Source organism: Eucyclogobius newberryi, unplaced genomic scaffold (genome assembly GCF_026437365.1).
Source record: "Eucyclogobius newberryi isolate DKJ021-1_F unplaced genomic scaffold, fEucNew1.0.hap1 SCAF_6, whole genome shotgun sequence".
Lineage (NCBI taxonomy): Eukaryota > Metazoa > Chordata > Actinopteri > Gobiiformes > Gobiidae > Eucyclogobius > Eucyclogobius newberryi.
In genome coordinates, this window is record NW_027316278.1 from 22,293,731 (window position 1) to 22,310,617 (window position 16,887).

A 16,887-nucleotide genomic window follows, 5' to 3' on the forward strand; every position below is an offset into this window, starting at 1 on the left:
TGCCAGTACGATAAACTCTTATATCTAAGCCTATTCTATGCACGCTCATACAAAGATAACTTATGTTTATAACTCATCACAGCTGCCAGATTCCCTATAACGGACCCCGCTGCGATCTCCTGTCCCTCACCCTGTACAATTTAAACGAATCAAAGGAGCTGATTGCCATTATTCTTGGTGTTGTAATGATGATCTTTGCTCTGGTCATCATAATATACTTCTGTTTCGTTAGGAGGTAAAACTTGCTTCAACCTCTATTACATTATAACTTTTTGATTTGCTTCTTTGTCTGTAACATTTCTTTCTTTCTTTGTTTATTTGCAGGTGTTTGAAGTCAGCACCTCTTAAAACATCTTCACTAGAGACCCAAGTATGAAACTGACTCTTCATCACCATCATCACCATCATCATCATGGCCAAGCATTTTTATGTGTCGTCCTTTAAACGTTTTTGCTTTGAGTGGACAGTTTGACATGGTGCTATTTATTGTAATATACTATTTTATTTTTAACTTATATTTTTGTAATTGGCTAAGTATGCAATAAAGTTTTCTACATTCATCTCAAAGTCCTTTTTGTCTCATTTTAACTATTCATGGGGTTCAGCTTCTTTTTTTTTAATATAGGCAACATTTTGAGACCCTTTGAATGCAAAAAATATATATATTTTGTTTAGAATTGCTACTTGCAATGCTATTTCTATTTCACACATCATAGTAAAACCCCCATAAAACACAATGAAGTTTAAATTACAGCCGTCTACAACATTTCCAGTGCCTGTTTGATGGTTTTACTCTGACAAAAGAGACATCATAGATCTATTTCATGATTACAGTGCAGGTCACGGTGATGAGTGACTGAAGGCGCGGCACAGGCTCCTGCTTGTCCCAGTTCCGGTCCGCCGGGTCGTGCCTCTCCCTGGACACCCACGGTGACACCCATGAGGAGAGCATCCCGGGAGTCCTGTCTGACTGTCACCACACCCACCGCACGGGAGAGCCTCGCGGTTTACACTTCCCATCTCCTCAGTCTTCCTCACCTTCACCTCATCGTTTCAGTCCAAGCGGACAAGCGCGCAGATCCTTCCCCCCGAGCGACTTTACACACGGCGACTATGCAACTCTCCGCGCTCGTCTCATTCATTTGTAAGTTTTATTTGATGTGTTTGGACTCGACTGTTGTTAAGTTAAGTTAATACCAGGCAAATTAATCAGTTGTCATCTACAGTGTTTAGACATTAATTGTATTGCGGTCTAAAACTCTACAAAACTGACTACAAGGAACTACTTCAAATGTTTTCTTCTTTTAAAATCTGAAACCACTCCAAGTACCCCAATTTCTGGTGTCCGCACCCCTGGTTGGGAAGCCAGAGTCAATGGGAGACTTTGCAAACGCTCCATATTATGATAATCTTGTTGTGATTCTTGTTAAATTGTGCATGCTTTTTGAAATCATAATTAAATGGATTAAATGTGCAGCATTTTTTTTTACCTAGAAGACCCGATATAATATTTTATTCAAATATTTTAAGGCCTATTTATTTATTTATTTGTAGTTGTTAAGAAGAAGTAGTTTACATGATGTGGTTGCTGAGTATACCAACATTTAGAAGTAGACTAGTCATTCCTAGGCCTTGTGTTTTGAAGTGCACATATTTTCTTCTTTTACAGGATGTTAGTTTGATGTGATATGAAGGGAAGTTTAGTGGGTGATTAAAACCACATACCTGTGTTAATGAGTTCACGTCTGAGCTCATCCCAGGCCCTCAGGGGTGCACGAAGCTGGAACTGATATTTGATATTCTCCACTGACATGCTTATGTTTATGAGTTATTTCACAATACACTTTTCAGCCTTGTGTAAACTATTGATACCATTTTTTGATCATATCTATATATTTTCACAATTGTTGTTTTGGAGGTATGGAAGATTGTGGTAATGTGTATATCATGGATGATTAAAACAGCAAAAAGAGCAAATTGAGAATTTAACGAATGTAAACTTGCAGTGTAAACAAGGTACTAAGATTCTTCATTCATTACATTTTTGTGCAATACTTGAATCTCAACCAAGACATTTACATGCACACTTACTTGCACATCTTTACATACAGTAAGTGGCATGAGTTCCCTGGGATTGAACTTGGAATAGGTTTGGATTCTGTTTTATCAGTGGAGTAATGCTAACGACAAAGTGAAGTGATTAAGACTGTGATTAACAGAACAATGCTTGGTCTTCAGTTTCAGTGTGAACTCTCATTCATCCATAGAGATCCACCCAAAAGCCCGACGGCTCCTTTGCTTCCACTGAAACGCCAATGACGGATTCTGTTTAATAATCCTGATTACAACCCGATATGCACCAGTCATGACCAGCTCCTCATCTGTCTGCTGGAATGTGGGTGTTGCAGAAACCATGCCATTAAAAGACTTTGCAGGCTCGTACAGGCAGAAAGCCTTTTTGACACAGCCGCACTGCTCGCTGTATCCCAGAGAGCACCATCACCACCCAAAAACCTGTAGAATGTGGTGATGCCATCTCCAGAGGTGGGTGGCATAGCCACAATATTAATACGTATGCTGTTACTTTATGACAATATATAGCTGCACAATGAATTGACGTCTAATAGAAATCACAATTTGAATTGTTCCAGATATCAAATTAGAAAGGATGTAAACATTTTAAGAATAGAATGTCCTCAGGTATATTTTTATTGAAAGGTAGTATAAACTTATTTTTTTGCCAGTTACTGTCAATAATACATGTGTCATTTCACCAGATGTTGTACTGCTTTGCCCCCCTGCTCAGACCCTGAGCGCCCCTTCCACAGGAGATTACACCCATACAGGTACCCGCATGTTTGTCTTTAGAAAATATTTGATTGTGAATGTTTGGCTCTGAAAGTTCAACAACGGTGTCTTCACCAGGGGATGCCTTTGACCCAGAGCGAGGGGAAGAGCGCCCTCATTTGGCGAAGAGGTCCATACTGAGCTGCGACACATCCTTTGAGAACTACTGTCTTAACAAGGGCCATTGTATGTTTATCGTGGAGTTAAATGAGAACCATTGCAAGTAAGCATTGTTTTATTTACATAGAACACTTAATAATAATTTATATGAGAGAGAATTTATTGCTGTTGCAGGTGTGAGCTGGGTTACGGGGGCAGCCGGTGCCAGGATCCACAGCTGGTCATACAGCCAATGAAGGAGGAGCAGCTGGCCCTCATCATTGTCTTTGTTCTTCTGCTGGCTTTAGGCCTCGCAGGAGCCAGCTATGTCTTTTGCAAATGGTACATAAGGCTATAGCTTGTCTGCGTGATTTTACAGTCTCATCATCTCACAATGACAGTTTTATGTGCAATGCTAAGTATGAGTCAACAATTTAAAATTATCAATAGGTGTATACACATCTTATTTCTGCTGATTTTCTTTGCAATCTTGAACAATCTTTTGGTCACAAAACCTTTCACCCCACTCATGCAATCAATACAATGAGTTCCCCCTCCACCAATGAGGTCCCATTAACCCTATACAAAATGTTATTCCTCAAGTGTTGGATGCTTGATTCAAATATTTGCTCTTTAGGTTCACTGTATAATGTAGTTCTATGTTATGTTTGAGGTGTCGGCATCAATGACTAGAACTTATATTTCTCTTAACGGGGAGTGAAGTACAGAAGCAAAACAAGCCACATTTACAGATAAAATTAAATATCTGTGTTTTAATAATCACAGCCGAGAGAGTAACAGCCTCAAAAATGTTGTCTTTGCCAAATGTATTTACAAGGGCTTGAGGAGGAACCCTTTTTCAGCATCCAGGGCCAAAGTACGGCAGTCATTCACTCTATGTCACACAGCATCACATTTGTGTCTCAGTTGTCTCAAGCGTCCTTAAACTGATGATCACTGATGCTCACATTTGAGCACAAATTATACATTATTTGGGAACACACTTTTTTCAGTCACAATAACTAATATATGTTTTCTTCTGTCTGCAGGTACAGAAGAAAGCAGCTTCCTCAGCAGAAACATCAGACATACACAGGAAAGCTGATTGTTTAAATTCAATTCATTTCACTCCCACCATTTCAACTGGTTTGATGTTATTAACTTACAGCAGTGTGTTTTAGTGTTTATCTATTTTTGTATTTATTGACTCTTTGTCTTGCTGCAATATATATATATATATATTACCCCACCACACACACACACACACACACACACACACACACAAATATGTGTCAAAACATTTTTGTTATTTTTTTATTCATTGAATCTCAGTTTGTTTTGATGTTCTTGATCCTTCACGAGGTTATAGCTTTGGCACTTGAAATATTTCTCATACAGTTCTATGCAGGTGTTTTTGACTTTGTATCAGTAAAATCTAAGAATTTCCCAAAACATGTAAATAAATAACACAAAATGTTTATTGATATGTAATTAGATTCACAGTCTCTGAGTTGAATAATGTCACCAGCAATAATTACACGATTCCCTTTTAGTTTATAAACACACAAGAAATATGCTGCCGATGGCCGAGTGGTTAAAGGACAGCGCACATGTGCCAGGCAGCTGGCCGCAGTGTTGAGAGTTCAAAACCTGATTCTGACAATTGACTTCATATGCTCCTACAGTTACATACCAGATAGACAATGGGTTATTCTTATTCTGAAACACTGACAGAAATATCTTACACTAACATCTCATGAGACTGAGGTGTCCACAGCCCTGAGCTCTGGACTGAGATGAACCATTTTCAGTCACAAGGTTTCACTATAATACAGGATGTATTTATTACAATGCTATACCATACTGTGTATAGATTTACAGTATGCAGAAAGACTAATGTAATTTTAGGAGAAGTACCAAGAAGTGAGACAGCTTCTTTTATCTTTTCCCACAGTGAAATCTCCAGCCGTTTGGTTAGGTGTCTTGATTCGTACCCTTAGTTAAAATGGTTTGCAATGATTAAGAGACATCAATTTTATTCATTCATTCATTTTCTACCGCTTTATCCCGTTAGGGGTCGCGGGTGACTGGAGCCTATCCCAGTGACTTTGGGCCTTAGGCAGGGCCAGCTCGTGGCAGGGTTAACACAGAGACATAGACACACAGACAAACAATTCAATTCAATTCAATTTATTTTTGTAACGTCCAAAATAAAAACAGTAGTTGCCTCCGAGGGCATTTCAAACAAACATGCACACAGTATAAAAAACACAAACATAAAGGATTAATACAATTTGGAAATTTTAAAATTGCGCCGAGTGAGCTTGATTAAGAGGACAATAGCTGCTGGAATGAAACTGTCTCTATGTCTTTTGATCCTACATTTTGGCATGACCAGTCTTTGCCCCGATGGCAGCTACTGAAACAGAGTGTTCAGGGTGTGGCTTCCTCTCTGTAGAGTCTCTGCAGCTGGCTGGTATGTATAGACTCCATACTTTGTTGTGGCCGTCCGATCAGCTTGCCAGCCCATTTAACAATCTGTGAAAGTGCATTTTTGTTCTTCACTGCCACATTTCCAAACCAAGATGACATGCAGAAGGCTAAGATGGACTCAATGAAAGCAGAATAAAATAAAGACATAAGAGTCCAAACCAAAAGTAGCCAGTTTCCTGAGGCAGTGCAGGTGCACTAGTGAACAGAAACATCTGTGCAGAGTACGGGCTGGAGACCCCAAGGACAAACTGGGAAACACCTCCAAAGGTGATGGAGAACGACCGAGCCAAGGTCCTCTGGGACTTCCAGATACAGACAGACAGAATGGTAATGGTGAACCAACCAGATATAGTGGTGGTTGACAAGAGTCAGAGGAAAGCCGTGGTGGTGGACATTGCAGTACCATGGGATGGTAACATCCGCAATAAGGAACACGAGAAACTAGAGAAATACCAAGGTTTCAGAGAGGAGCTGGAGAAGGCCCGGAGCGAGCTTGAAGGGGGATAAATACCGGTAAAGACCGCCCGCAGGGGTGAGGAAGAATGTATTTATTTTAATTTAATGTTTTGGGTTAGGGTTAATAACAATGAAGGTGTGAAAGCTCTGATCAGATGAATGGTTGAGACGCAAATGCAATAATAAATATAGCCGCAAGCGGCAATGATCGGCCCTCGCCACGCCGCAAGAGGAGGGGGCGTTAACGCGCCCCAATTGTCCTTTTATTACGCCTACTGCTGAATCTGTGACTCTGTCACATCTTCTCCCCTTTGTTTTACCATCAAAAAGCAATTTTATTTCGAATTCTTGGCAAAATGTGCGGCTTTGCCGCACAGACACAGTGACTCTTTGAATAAAAATGTGGATAACTTTTGATGGTCCTGAAGATGAGTCTCACCAAATTTCAGGTTAATAGGGCTGACGCCCTGGGAGGAGTTTGTGAAAGTCTAAAGTGTAAACATGTTCTGGCGATTTCCCCATTGGAATAACATGGAAGGTTTCGGTCATCGTTACGGCAAAGCCATAACAATTATGACATGGGTCTCATTGACTTTTTTGATGGGGATGCCAAAATTGAGTTGTGTGTCAAATTTCATATAATTTCGCAAAACTAAATATTTAACCTCCATATAACATCTGTAGGGGGCGCTGTGGCTCCAAATTAATTTATTTCACTTCAAGTAGGTTTAGGGCAAAGAGTTTAACAACTGATTCTAATTTGACGCAATTCGGACTTTATCTGTGCAAACGGCAGAAATGTTAAATTTGGGAGATTTCTGAAATTCTTGCTACAGTTTGCGGCTTCGCCGCACAGAGACCGTGAGAGGTATCAATGTAATTTGGATAACTTTTGATGTCCCACTCCTCAGTAGCATTTTCACCAAATTTCAGCTTTTTAGGGCCAACGCCCTGGGAGGAGTTCGTAAAAGTACGACGTTTGGAAAAACTCCGAAGTCATGTTTAGCCATTTTTGAAGCAAAATGGCCGACATTTGGTTGGGCGGACGGCGTTGCCGTAATAATATTTTTTACTTCTCTTCTCACCATCTACCTCTGCGCCAAATTTCATGATTCTACGATCAGATTTTTTTTGGGTCATTTCCCATCTCTCAATGCATTTTTGGTACATTTGGGGGCGCTGACGCGCCAATTTTTTTTATTTTAGAAAAGGGAAATAGCCAGAATGTAGAGAGGCACGTTTTTTAGAGGTGTGCAAATTTTTGTGACTTTTCGTCAATGTTCACTGGGTGAAAAATAGGGGGGTTGGTCCCGAGAAGAAAGAAAGAAAGAAAGAAAGAAAGAAGAATTAAAGCCGCAAGCGGCATCCAACGGCCCTCGCGGGCCGCCGGCCTTCCGACTCTGCGCTTTCGACTTGATAAAGATGGCGCCCTTATTGTGTGTTGAATTAAAAAAGAACTTGACAGACAGCGACACATTGGACATGGCCAATCCAGTGCAAATGAACACAAGTGTCAGTCAAATTTGCTGCTCCGCCGCACAGAGACCGTGACACTTGGAATAAAAATATGGATAACTTTTGATGCCGCCCTTGTGTAGATGATATTTCCCAAAGTAAAGCTTGATCGGGCTATTGCCCACGGAGAAGTTTGTTAAAGTGTGAAGCGTAAATGTGAACATTTCAAAGATTTGGCGTTTTCCCATTTGTGACAGTATATTTGCAGCTCCACGGCACAGAGACCGTACCACTTAAAATCAAAATATGACTAACTTTTGATGCTCCGCTTGTGTAGATGATTTCCCCCAAATATGAGCTTGATCGGGCAATCGGCCTAGGAGGAGTTTGTTAAAGTGTGAAGCGTAAAAATGTGGTCATTTTAGAGATTTCGCTGTTTTCCCATTTCTGACATATATTTGCGGGTCCGCCACACAGAGACCGTAGCACTTAGAATCAAAATATGGGTAAGTTTTGATGGCCCGCTTGTGTAGATGATATTCTCCAAATATGAACTTGATCGGGCTATCGCCCTAGGAGGAGTTTGTTAAAGTGTGAAGTGTAAAAATGTGGTGATTTGAGCGATTCTAGGATTTTCCCATAAGGATAACATGGGATGTTTCTGTCAACGCTACGGTTACGCCGTACAAAATATGACTTTGGCTCTCATACTTTTATGATCAGGATGGCAAATTAGAATTTTGTTCAAAATATCATGTCATTTGGAAAAACTCTTGTTTATAGGCCACTCTGAAGGCCAAATAGTCAGAATTCTGGGAAACGTTTGCGGCTCCGTCGCACAGAGACCGTAAAAGTTATCCTTAAAATTTGGATAACTTTAGATGCCCCACTTGTCTAGAGAACGTACACCGATTTTGAGGTTCGTGAGAAAAACGCACTAGGAGGAGTTCGTTAAAGTGTGAAACATAAAAATGTGGATATTTGAGAGATTTTGCGGTTTTCCCATAGGGATAACATGGGAGGTTTCTGTCATCGCTACGACTACGCCGTAAAAAATAAGGCATTTGTCTGATTGGCTTTTTTGATCGGGACGCCAAAATAGAATTTTGGGTAAAGTTTAGAACATTTTGGTAAAACTAATTTTTGACCTTCAATGTTAATTTAAAGGTCACTCTGTAGGGGGCGCTATCGCGCCCATTTCAATTTTGTCAGCCTAAACTGGTCCAAACTAGAAAGTTTAACAACTGATTCAAATTTGGTCCTAATCGGACTGGTTTTGATCAAATGGGAGCAATTTTTAGACCTGCAATATTCCAAAATAAGTTGTCCAACTTTGCGGCTGCGCCGCACACAGACCGTAAAAGGTATCTCAAAAAATTGAATAACTTTAGATGCCCCACTTGTCCAGAGGACGTACGCCGATTTTGAAGTCGGTGGGCAAAACGCCCTAGGAGGAGTTCGTCAAAGTTTGACGTAAACAAAATGGCTAACTCAGCTTGTTTTCATTTTCAAAGGAAGATGGCGGCCATAGGGTAAGTTTGGGGGCGTGGCCACAATGTTTTTTTTTGTTTATCCTCACGAGAGGAATGCGTGTCCCGAATTTCGTAGCTTTACGCCAAAGTTGACCTCGGGGCGTCTCCCATAGGCGCAATGTATTTTGACTTTTGTCGGTGGCGCTGTCGCGCCATTTTTTAACGAAAAAAAAAATGGCCCAGAAAAAATAAAATTTTTCACCGATTCTGAATTTTGGGCAAAGTTTGGTGAGTTTTTGAGCATGTTCAGGGGGTCAAATTAGAGATCAAAGCGCTGAAGAAGAACAAGAAAAATAATAATAATTAAAGCCGCAAGCGGCATCCAACGGCCCTCGCGGGCCGCCGGCCTTCCGACTCTGCGCTTTTGACTTGATAAAGATGGCGCCCTTATTGTGTGTTGAATAAAAAAAGAACTTGACAGACGGCGACACATTGGACATGGCCAATCCAGTGCAAATGAACACAAGTGTCAGTCAAATTTGCTGCGCCGCCGCACAGAGACCGTAGCACTTGGAATAAAAATATGGATAACTTTTGATGCCGCGCTTGTGTAGATGATTTTCCCCAAATATGAGCTTGATCGAGCTATTGCCCACAGAGGAGTTCATTAAAGTGTGAAGCGTAAATGTGAACATTTCAGAGATTTCGCTGTTTTCCCATTTCTGACATATATTTGCGGGTCCGCCACACAGAGACCGTAGCACTTAGAATCAAAATATGGGTAAGTTTTGATGCCCCGCTTGTGTAGATGATATTCTCCAAATATGAACTTGATCGGACAATCGCCCTAGGAGGAGTTTGTTAAAGTGTGAAGCGTAAAAATGTGGTGATTTGAGCGATTCTACGATTTTCCCATAAGGATAACATGGGATGTTTCTGTCATCGCTACGGTTACGCCGTACAAAATATGACTTTGGCTCTCATACTTTTATGATCAGGATGGCAAATTAGAATTTTGTTCAAAATATCATGTCATTTGGAAAAACTCTATTGTTTATAGGCCACTCTGAAGGCCAAATAGTCAGAATTCTGGGAAACGTTTGCGGCTCCGTCGCACAGAGACCGTAAAAGTTATCCTTAAAATTTGGATAACTTTAGATGCACTACTTGTCTAGAGGACGTACACCGATTTTGAGGTTGGTGGGCAAAACGCACTAGGAGGACTTCGTTAAAGTGTAAAACATAAAAATGTGGTAATTTGAGAGATTTGGTGGTTTTCCCATAGGGATAACATGGAAGGTTTCTGTCATCGCTACGACTACGCCGTAAAAAATAAGGCATTTTTGTGATTGGCTTTTGTGATCGGGACGGCAAAATAGAATTTTGGGTAAAGTTTAGACAATTTTGGTAAAACTAATTTTTGACCTTCAATGTTAATTTAAAGGTCACTCTGTAGGGGGCGCTATCGCGCCCATTTCAATTTTGTCATCATAAACTGGTCCAAACTAGAAAGTTTAAGAACTGATTCAAATTTGGTCCTAATCGGACTCTTTTTGATCAAATGGGAGCAATTTTTAGATCTGCAATATTCCAAAATAAGTTGTCCAACTTTGCGGCTGCGCCGCACACAGACCGTAAAAGGTATCTCAAAAAATTGAATAACTTTAGATGCCCCACTTGTCCAGAGGACGTACGCCGATTTTGAAGTCGGTGGGCAAAACGCCCTAGGAGGAGTTCGTCAAAGTTTGACGTGAACAAAATGGCTAACACAGCGTGTTTTCATTTTCAAAGGAAGATGGCAGCCATAGGGTAAGTCTGGGGGCGTGGCCACAATGATTTTTTTTTTTTGTCCTCACGAGAGGAATGCGTGTCCCGAATTTCGTAGCTTTACGACAAAGTTGACCTCGGGGCGTCTCCCATAGGCGCAATGTATTTTGACTTTTGTCGGTGGCGCTGTCGCGCCATTTTTTTAGAAAAAAAAAAATGGCCCAGAAAAAACAAAATTTTTCGCCGATTCTGAATTTTGGGCAAAGTTTGGTGAGTTTCTGAGCATGTTCAGGGGGTCAAATTAGAGCTCAAAGCGATGAAGAACAAGAAAAATTAAAGCCGCAAGCGGCATCCAACGGCCCTCGCGGGCCGCCGGCCTTCCGACTCTGCGCTTTCGACTTGATAAAGATGGCGCCCTTATTGTGTTGAATTAAAAAAGAAGTTGACAGACGGCGACACATTGGACATGGCCAATCCAGTGCAAATGAACACAAGTGTCAGTCAAATTTGCTGCGCCGCCGCACAGAGACCGTAGCACTTAGAATATAAATATGGATAACTTTTGATGCCGCGCTTGTGTAGATGATATTTCCCAAAGTAAAGCTTGATCGAGCTATTGCCCACGGAGGAGTTTGTTAAAGTGTGAAGCATAAATTTGAACATTTCATAGATTTAGCGTTTTTCCCATTTGTGACAGTATATTTGCAGCTCCACGGCACAGAGACCGTAGCACTTAGAATCCAAATATGACTAACTTTTGATGCTTCCCTTGTGTAGATGATTTCCCCCAAATATGAACTTGATCGAGCTATCGCCCTAGGAGGAGTTTGTTAAAGTGTGAAGCGTAAAAATGTGGTCATTTTAGAGATTTCGCTGTTTTCCCATTTCTGACATATATTTGCGGGTCCGCCACACAGAGACCCTAGCACTTAGAATAAAAATATGGATAGCTTTTGATGCCCCGCTTGTATAGATGATTTTCCCTAAATATGAGTTTGATCGGACAATCGCCCTAGGAGGAGTTTGTTAAAGTGTGAAGCGTAAAAATGTGGTGATTTGAGGGATTTCGCGATTTTCCCATAAGGATAACATGGGATATTTCTGTCATGGCTACGGTTACGCTGTACAAAATATGACTTTGTCTCTCATACTTTTATGATCAGGATGGCAAATTAGAATTTTGTGCAAAATATCATGTCATTTGGAAAAACTCTATTGTTTATAGGCCACTCTGAAGGCCAAATAGTCAGAATTCTGGGAAACGTTTGCGGCTCCGTCGCACAGAGACCGTAAAAGCTATCCTTAAAATTTGGATAACTTTAGATGCCCCACTTGTCTAGAGGACGTACACCGATTTTGAGGTCGGTGGGCAAAACGAAATAGTCAACAATGAGTGAATGGGCTACGCCCATTCACTCATTGTTGACTATTTCTGTCATAGCAGGAGTAAGTATGCATGATCCATGCCTTCGGCATGGGCTAGCTCACTGTACTTGCCAGGGGCGACGGGGTACCAAACATGCGGGCTGCGCCCGCATGTTTGGTCAGACAGTTGCAACGCTGCCTTCGGCAGCGTTGCGGGAGCAATAGGCCCTCCGCCCTGCTGGGGCTCGGGCCTAATAATATTTTTAGCAAAAACAATATAGCCGTTTCCACTATAACAACAAATTATACATCGTTTGAAAGCTCTAAGCCTTCCCGATGCCGCCATGGGGTGGAATCATCATTACGAGCGCTTACGCGCTCGTCATTCCCTATTCCGTCGGATTCTCGCGTACGGGACGATGCCAGGAGTGATTTTGGAGGAATGCTTCGCGCTGCTGTTGTCAACAGTGAGTGAATGGGCGTAGCCCATTCACTCATTGTTGACTATTTCTGTCATAGGAGGAGTAAGTATGCATGATCCATGCCTTCGGCATGGGCTAGTTCACTGTACTTGCCAGGGGCGACGGGGTACCAAACATGTTTTGGTACCCCGACATGTTTGGTCAGACAGTTGCAACGCTGCCTTCGGCAGCGTAGCGGGAGCAATAGGCCCTCCGCCCTGCTGGGGCTCGGGCCTAATTAAAGCCGCAAGCGGCATCCAACGGCCCTCGCGGGCCGCCGGCCTTCCGACTCTGCTCTCTGCATTTTACAGAGATGGCGCTAACGCAATTGTCTAAGAACTAAGACAGTGACACATTGGACATGTTCAATGCTGTGCTTAACCAGTGCAAATGAACACAAATGTCGGTCAAATGTGCAGCTCCAGCGCACAGAGACCGTGACACTTGGAATAAAAATATGGATAACTTTTGATGCTCTGCTTGTGTAGATTATTTCCCCAAAATATGAGCTTGATCGAGCTATTGCCCACAGAGGAGTTCATTAAAGTGTGAAGCATAAATGTGAACATTACAAGGATTTGGCGTTTTTCCCATTTGTGACATATATTTGCGGCTCTACCGCACAGAGACCCCAGTACTTAAAATCAAAATATGGATAACTTTTGATGCTCCGCTTGTGTAGATGATTCTCCCCAAATATGAACTTGATCGGGTAATCGCCCCTAGGAGGAGTTTGTTAAAGTGTGAAGTGTAAAAATGTTGGAGGAATGCAGTGCTTCGCGCTGCATTCGCTACTATGCCCCCCTTGTGACCGCGCTGCTGTTGCTGACTATTTCTGTCATAGCAGGAGTAAGTATGCATGATCCATGCCTTCGGCATGGGCTAGTTCACTGTACTTGCCAGGGGCGACGGGGTACAGACAGTTGCAACGCTGCCGGAGCAATAGGCCCTCCGCCCTGCTGGGGCTCGGGCCTAATAATATTCCGATGCGAAAACAATGTTTCCCATTTTTCAAATATCATAAACTATACATTTTCGGAAAGCGCTCGCGCTTTCCTACCTCATGGTGTGGGTCCCTGGTCACTGACGGGTACTTTCGTTAATTTTGAGTGGGCTCTGCCCACTTTGTGTTTTTGGCCCTCTATACAGTAATAATGTTCAATTTTTGCATTACATGCTTATATGCACGGAACATGCAAGAGATGGGGAACGTATTCGTGAGGTACTTAGCGCAAATGAGTGCTTTATATGGGGAAGCGGTCGTCATCTCAATGTAAAGTGCTCGTTTAGTGAGCACTTTTGCACGGGCTTCGCCCGTTTACAACGGTAATGTTCCATTTTCCTACTAGTATGCACGGGGCGTGCATGAGTGAAGGAGTGCGTTAGTGAGTGTTTGGAAGTGGGCGAGCGCTTCGCGCTCGATTTCGTGCGCACTGCGTGCGCACTTTCGCAGCCGTGCTTCGCACGGCCTTACGAGATTAATAGGCCTCTCGCCAGCTTGTGGCGCTCGGGCCTAATTAAAATGTAAAATGAAATTATAAAACTTATTCAATTTATGGGTATTAAGTGATTAGGACATTAAAATTAACCAGGTCAAACGATTCACAACATTATTTACTATCAATGATTGCGATTTTACATCAAACATATAGTTCAATTCAACTTTTGTTACTTTGACCCTTCATACTTATCGGCCCATTGACGTCTCTTTATGTGTTCTTTATGCTAATAATGCACCTGCTAAACTTAAATATTAACCCAAATCCTGTTTTAAGCACACTTCAACAGTCATTATCATGCACAATCAACTGGAACATGAACATCCTGGAAATTTACACACTAAAATATTCTAGCCTGTTTCTCTCAGGGTATTTTTTCTTTGTGCAGTAGGAAGTCATTTGTATTATGTCTGAAGTACAAGTCAGAAACAACTTAAACGTTGAATTGGAGCACAACTAAATAATCCACTCTTACAGGGAAATATTAAGTAGACATTCATATTCAAGCTATTGCAAAAATCAAATGAGTTTGAGCTTATTTAGTTTGGATAATTTATGTAAGTTTAGTGGCTACAGTAAAAAAACATGTAATATGAAATGTATAATTTGGAGCGATTTAGAGCAGCACATTTATTCTACTAACTACTACTTTTTGTTCAATATTCATAAGGAAACAATGAAGAGGTTTAATCAGAAGATGGAATACACAGTATTGTATCATTATAGTTTGTATTAGATCCCTGGCATGACTTACGGAGGACCCTGAGAGCAACGATAAATAGGATAAAGCTTTTATTTAAAAAGTCTTTACCAGAATGTTTAATGAATGATGATTTGGTGAACACATACTATATTCAATTGATTAACTAAAGCTTTTATTAAAACCTTTGAACCCATAAATGTTTAAATAATCTTCTGCAATTAAGCTTTCCAATTAGCTTTTCTGTGGCACTCCTGGTCCTCAAAGTAAAGCAAATAATGAACTAATAAGTAGCTCTCTGATTGGTTTACAAGTTGGTTTAGAAGTTGTTCTAACCAACCAGAAAGCTCCTTACTAGTTCTCTTTCTTTACTTTAGCTAGAAGGACCAGTGATACCAATGATGGAGTGTTTCGACTGTCAGCCCCAGTGGTCAGTCTATCGGAACTGCAGCAAAAATATCCATGACTTTTCAGTTCATGAACATTTTTCAAGTTCAAAATCCTTCAGTTTTCTTACAACCAGATTTTAAATCTTCGGCTCACACTGCTCTGCTCTAGCAGTTCTCGCTCTCATTGGTCACGTGTTACGTGAGCCGCGGCACTTGACGCTACTTCCGGGCCACACAGTTAACGGATATATATAAAGGCTCAAGTGGCAACATGCGCTAGCAAGCGTCATTTTTAACTAAATCTACTTTTAAAAACTGTTTTACTGCTCATTGTTAAATCATCTATTGAATATCTGTTTTATAATGTTTTAATAAAACTTTTTGTGAAAAGATTTGCCAATTCATTTAAAAAACCTTTGAACAAAAGCATGTTATGTTATGTATTGAATCGTATTTTAATGAAAGCATCATTACTTTTAACGTGGTTCTCAGGGTCCTCCATACGACCTCCGTAGCTTTCAGAGAGATGCAAAATGAATGAATTAAAAACAAAATATGATATCTTTTGAACAGAGAATGTTTTCAAAATGTCATCTATAAACAGGAAGTTGAAAGCGATGAATTGACATTAGCAGGGAGTGTAAAGATAACTGGAGGCACGGATGAAGCTCTGTTACTCAAGCTACTTTAATCTGAGCTTTGTTTTAATACAATCTGACCACAAAGAGATTACATAGTTGGAGCTGCCAAATTAGCCAAATGTTTTTCACTTTGTCCTACTCAATTTGATCAAGCTCCTGAAAATTTCGTTTTGTATTTTTTCTTTTTTCAGACTAAAAAACATCTGTCTGTGTTTCCCAATGTGTCAAACTGTCCCCCCCAGTGGGATGTTACTGCAAAGTATCAATCAGCTACAGGCAAATTTATAAAAATGGTGTTTACAGTGGACAACTATCTGCTCCTTTTCTTCAGGTTGACACATTCAACACCTTTTCATGCTGTTTTGAGTCCAGACTCATTTGAGTTTGTCTCACAAAAACAACAGCCAGAGTCTGGAGTTCCGTGCATGCCAAGTCCACGGGGAGGGGATAACCTCTGCTCGCAGACACAACAAATGTAAAATGAAAACAAACGTGCATCCACGCCCAAGCCTCAAGGTCTTTGCTAATTTATATGCACAAAAAACAGAAACAGCAGCAATCCTTGAACTGACTGACAAATCAAACAGGCTGATGCCACGTAAACTCTAATCTAATATTTCCTTAAATGAGTTTGTATTCTTGTGTCAACGCACTGATGGTACACTTAATTGTAAACAGAGAAATGTATATGGATATAACTTAATTATCTTAAAATATTTATAAATGTAAATGTAAAATATATGCATTTAGTTTAAACTATTGAAAAATCCAATGATCAAGTAAATCAAGCTGAATTACACCAGGGTTTGTTTTTAATAACATTTATAGTATTTATAGCTTTATAGCTAGATTTCTAACTAGATTTCTAGAAGAGTAGATGTTTCAGATTGTATTGTTACCAGCCAGTCTTGCTCATACAACTGTAATTGTGTACAGGGAAGCATGAGGAGGCATGAATATTAGACAATGACCACCATGTTGATCTGTGAACAGACCGATTATTCTTGGACAGAAGTAATGAGTCAGAAAACACCGGAACTAAAGTGCATTGCCAGGGGCTTTTCCCTTTTGCTTTTGGAGACTTTCAGAGGCACATTAAGGGCTTCACTCATGCACACAGACGTCCACCAGCCCCTTCATGCATATTGTGCAAACATGCGGGCACACACCCTCACAGAGCAGAGGCAGGCGCTGGCTCCAATGAGCTCTATAAAAGCTGCTCCCAGTGGAAGGTGTGAAGCAC

The 16,887-nt window shown here is 40.9% G+C and overlaps 2 protein-coding genes across 2 annotated transcripts in view; one reads left to right on the forward strand and one right to left on the reverse strand.

Moving 5' to 3' along the window:
* The window catches only part of lipg (lipase, endothelial), a 74,517-nt gene extending 64,995 nt beyond the window's left edge, over positions 1-9,522 (reverse strand). Inside the window, exon 1 of the mRNA XM_072432820.1 lies at positions 9,516-9,522. The gene's annotated coding sequence lies outside the window, so the exon portion shown is untranslated. The remainder of the gene's footprint in view (positions 1-9,515) is intronic.
* On the forward strand, positions 818-4,349 carry LOC140347179 (uncharacterized). Its single transcript, XM_072433538.1, has 5 exons — positions 818-1,144; positions 2,778-2,846; positions 2,926-3,070; positions 3,142-3,288; positions 3,996-4,349. The coding sequence occupies exons 1-5, from the start codon at positions 940-942 to the stop codon at positions 4,057-4,059; spliced, it is 630 nt and encodes a 209-aa protein (XP_072289639.1). The 5' UTR covers positions 818-939; the 3' UTR covers positions 4,060-4,349.
* Positions 9,523-16,887: the final 7,365 nt, after the last annotated feature.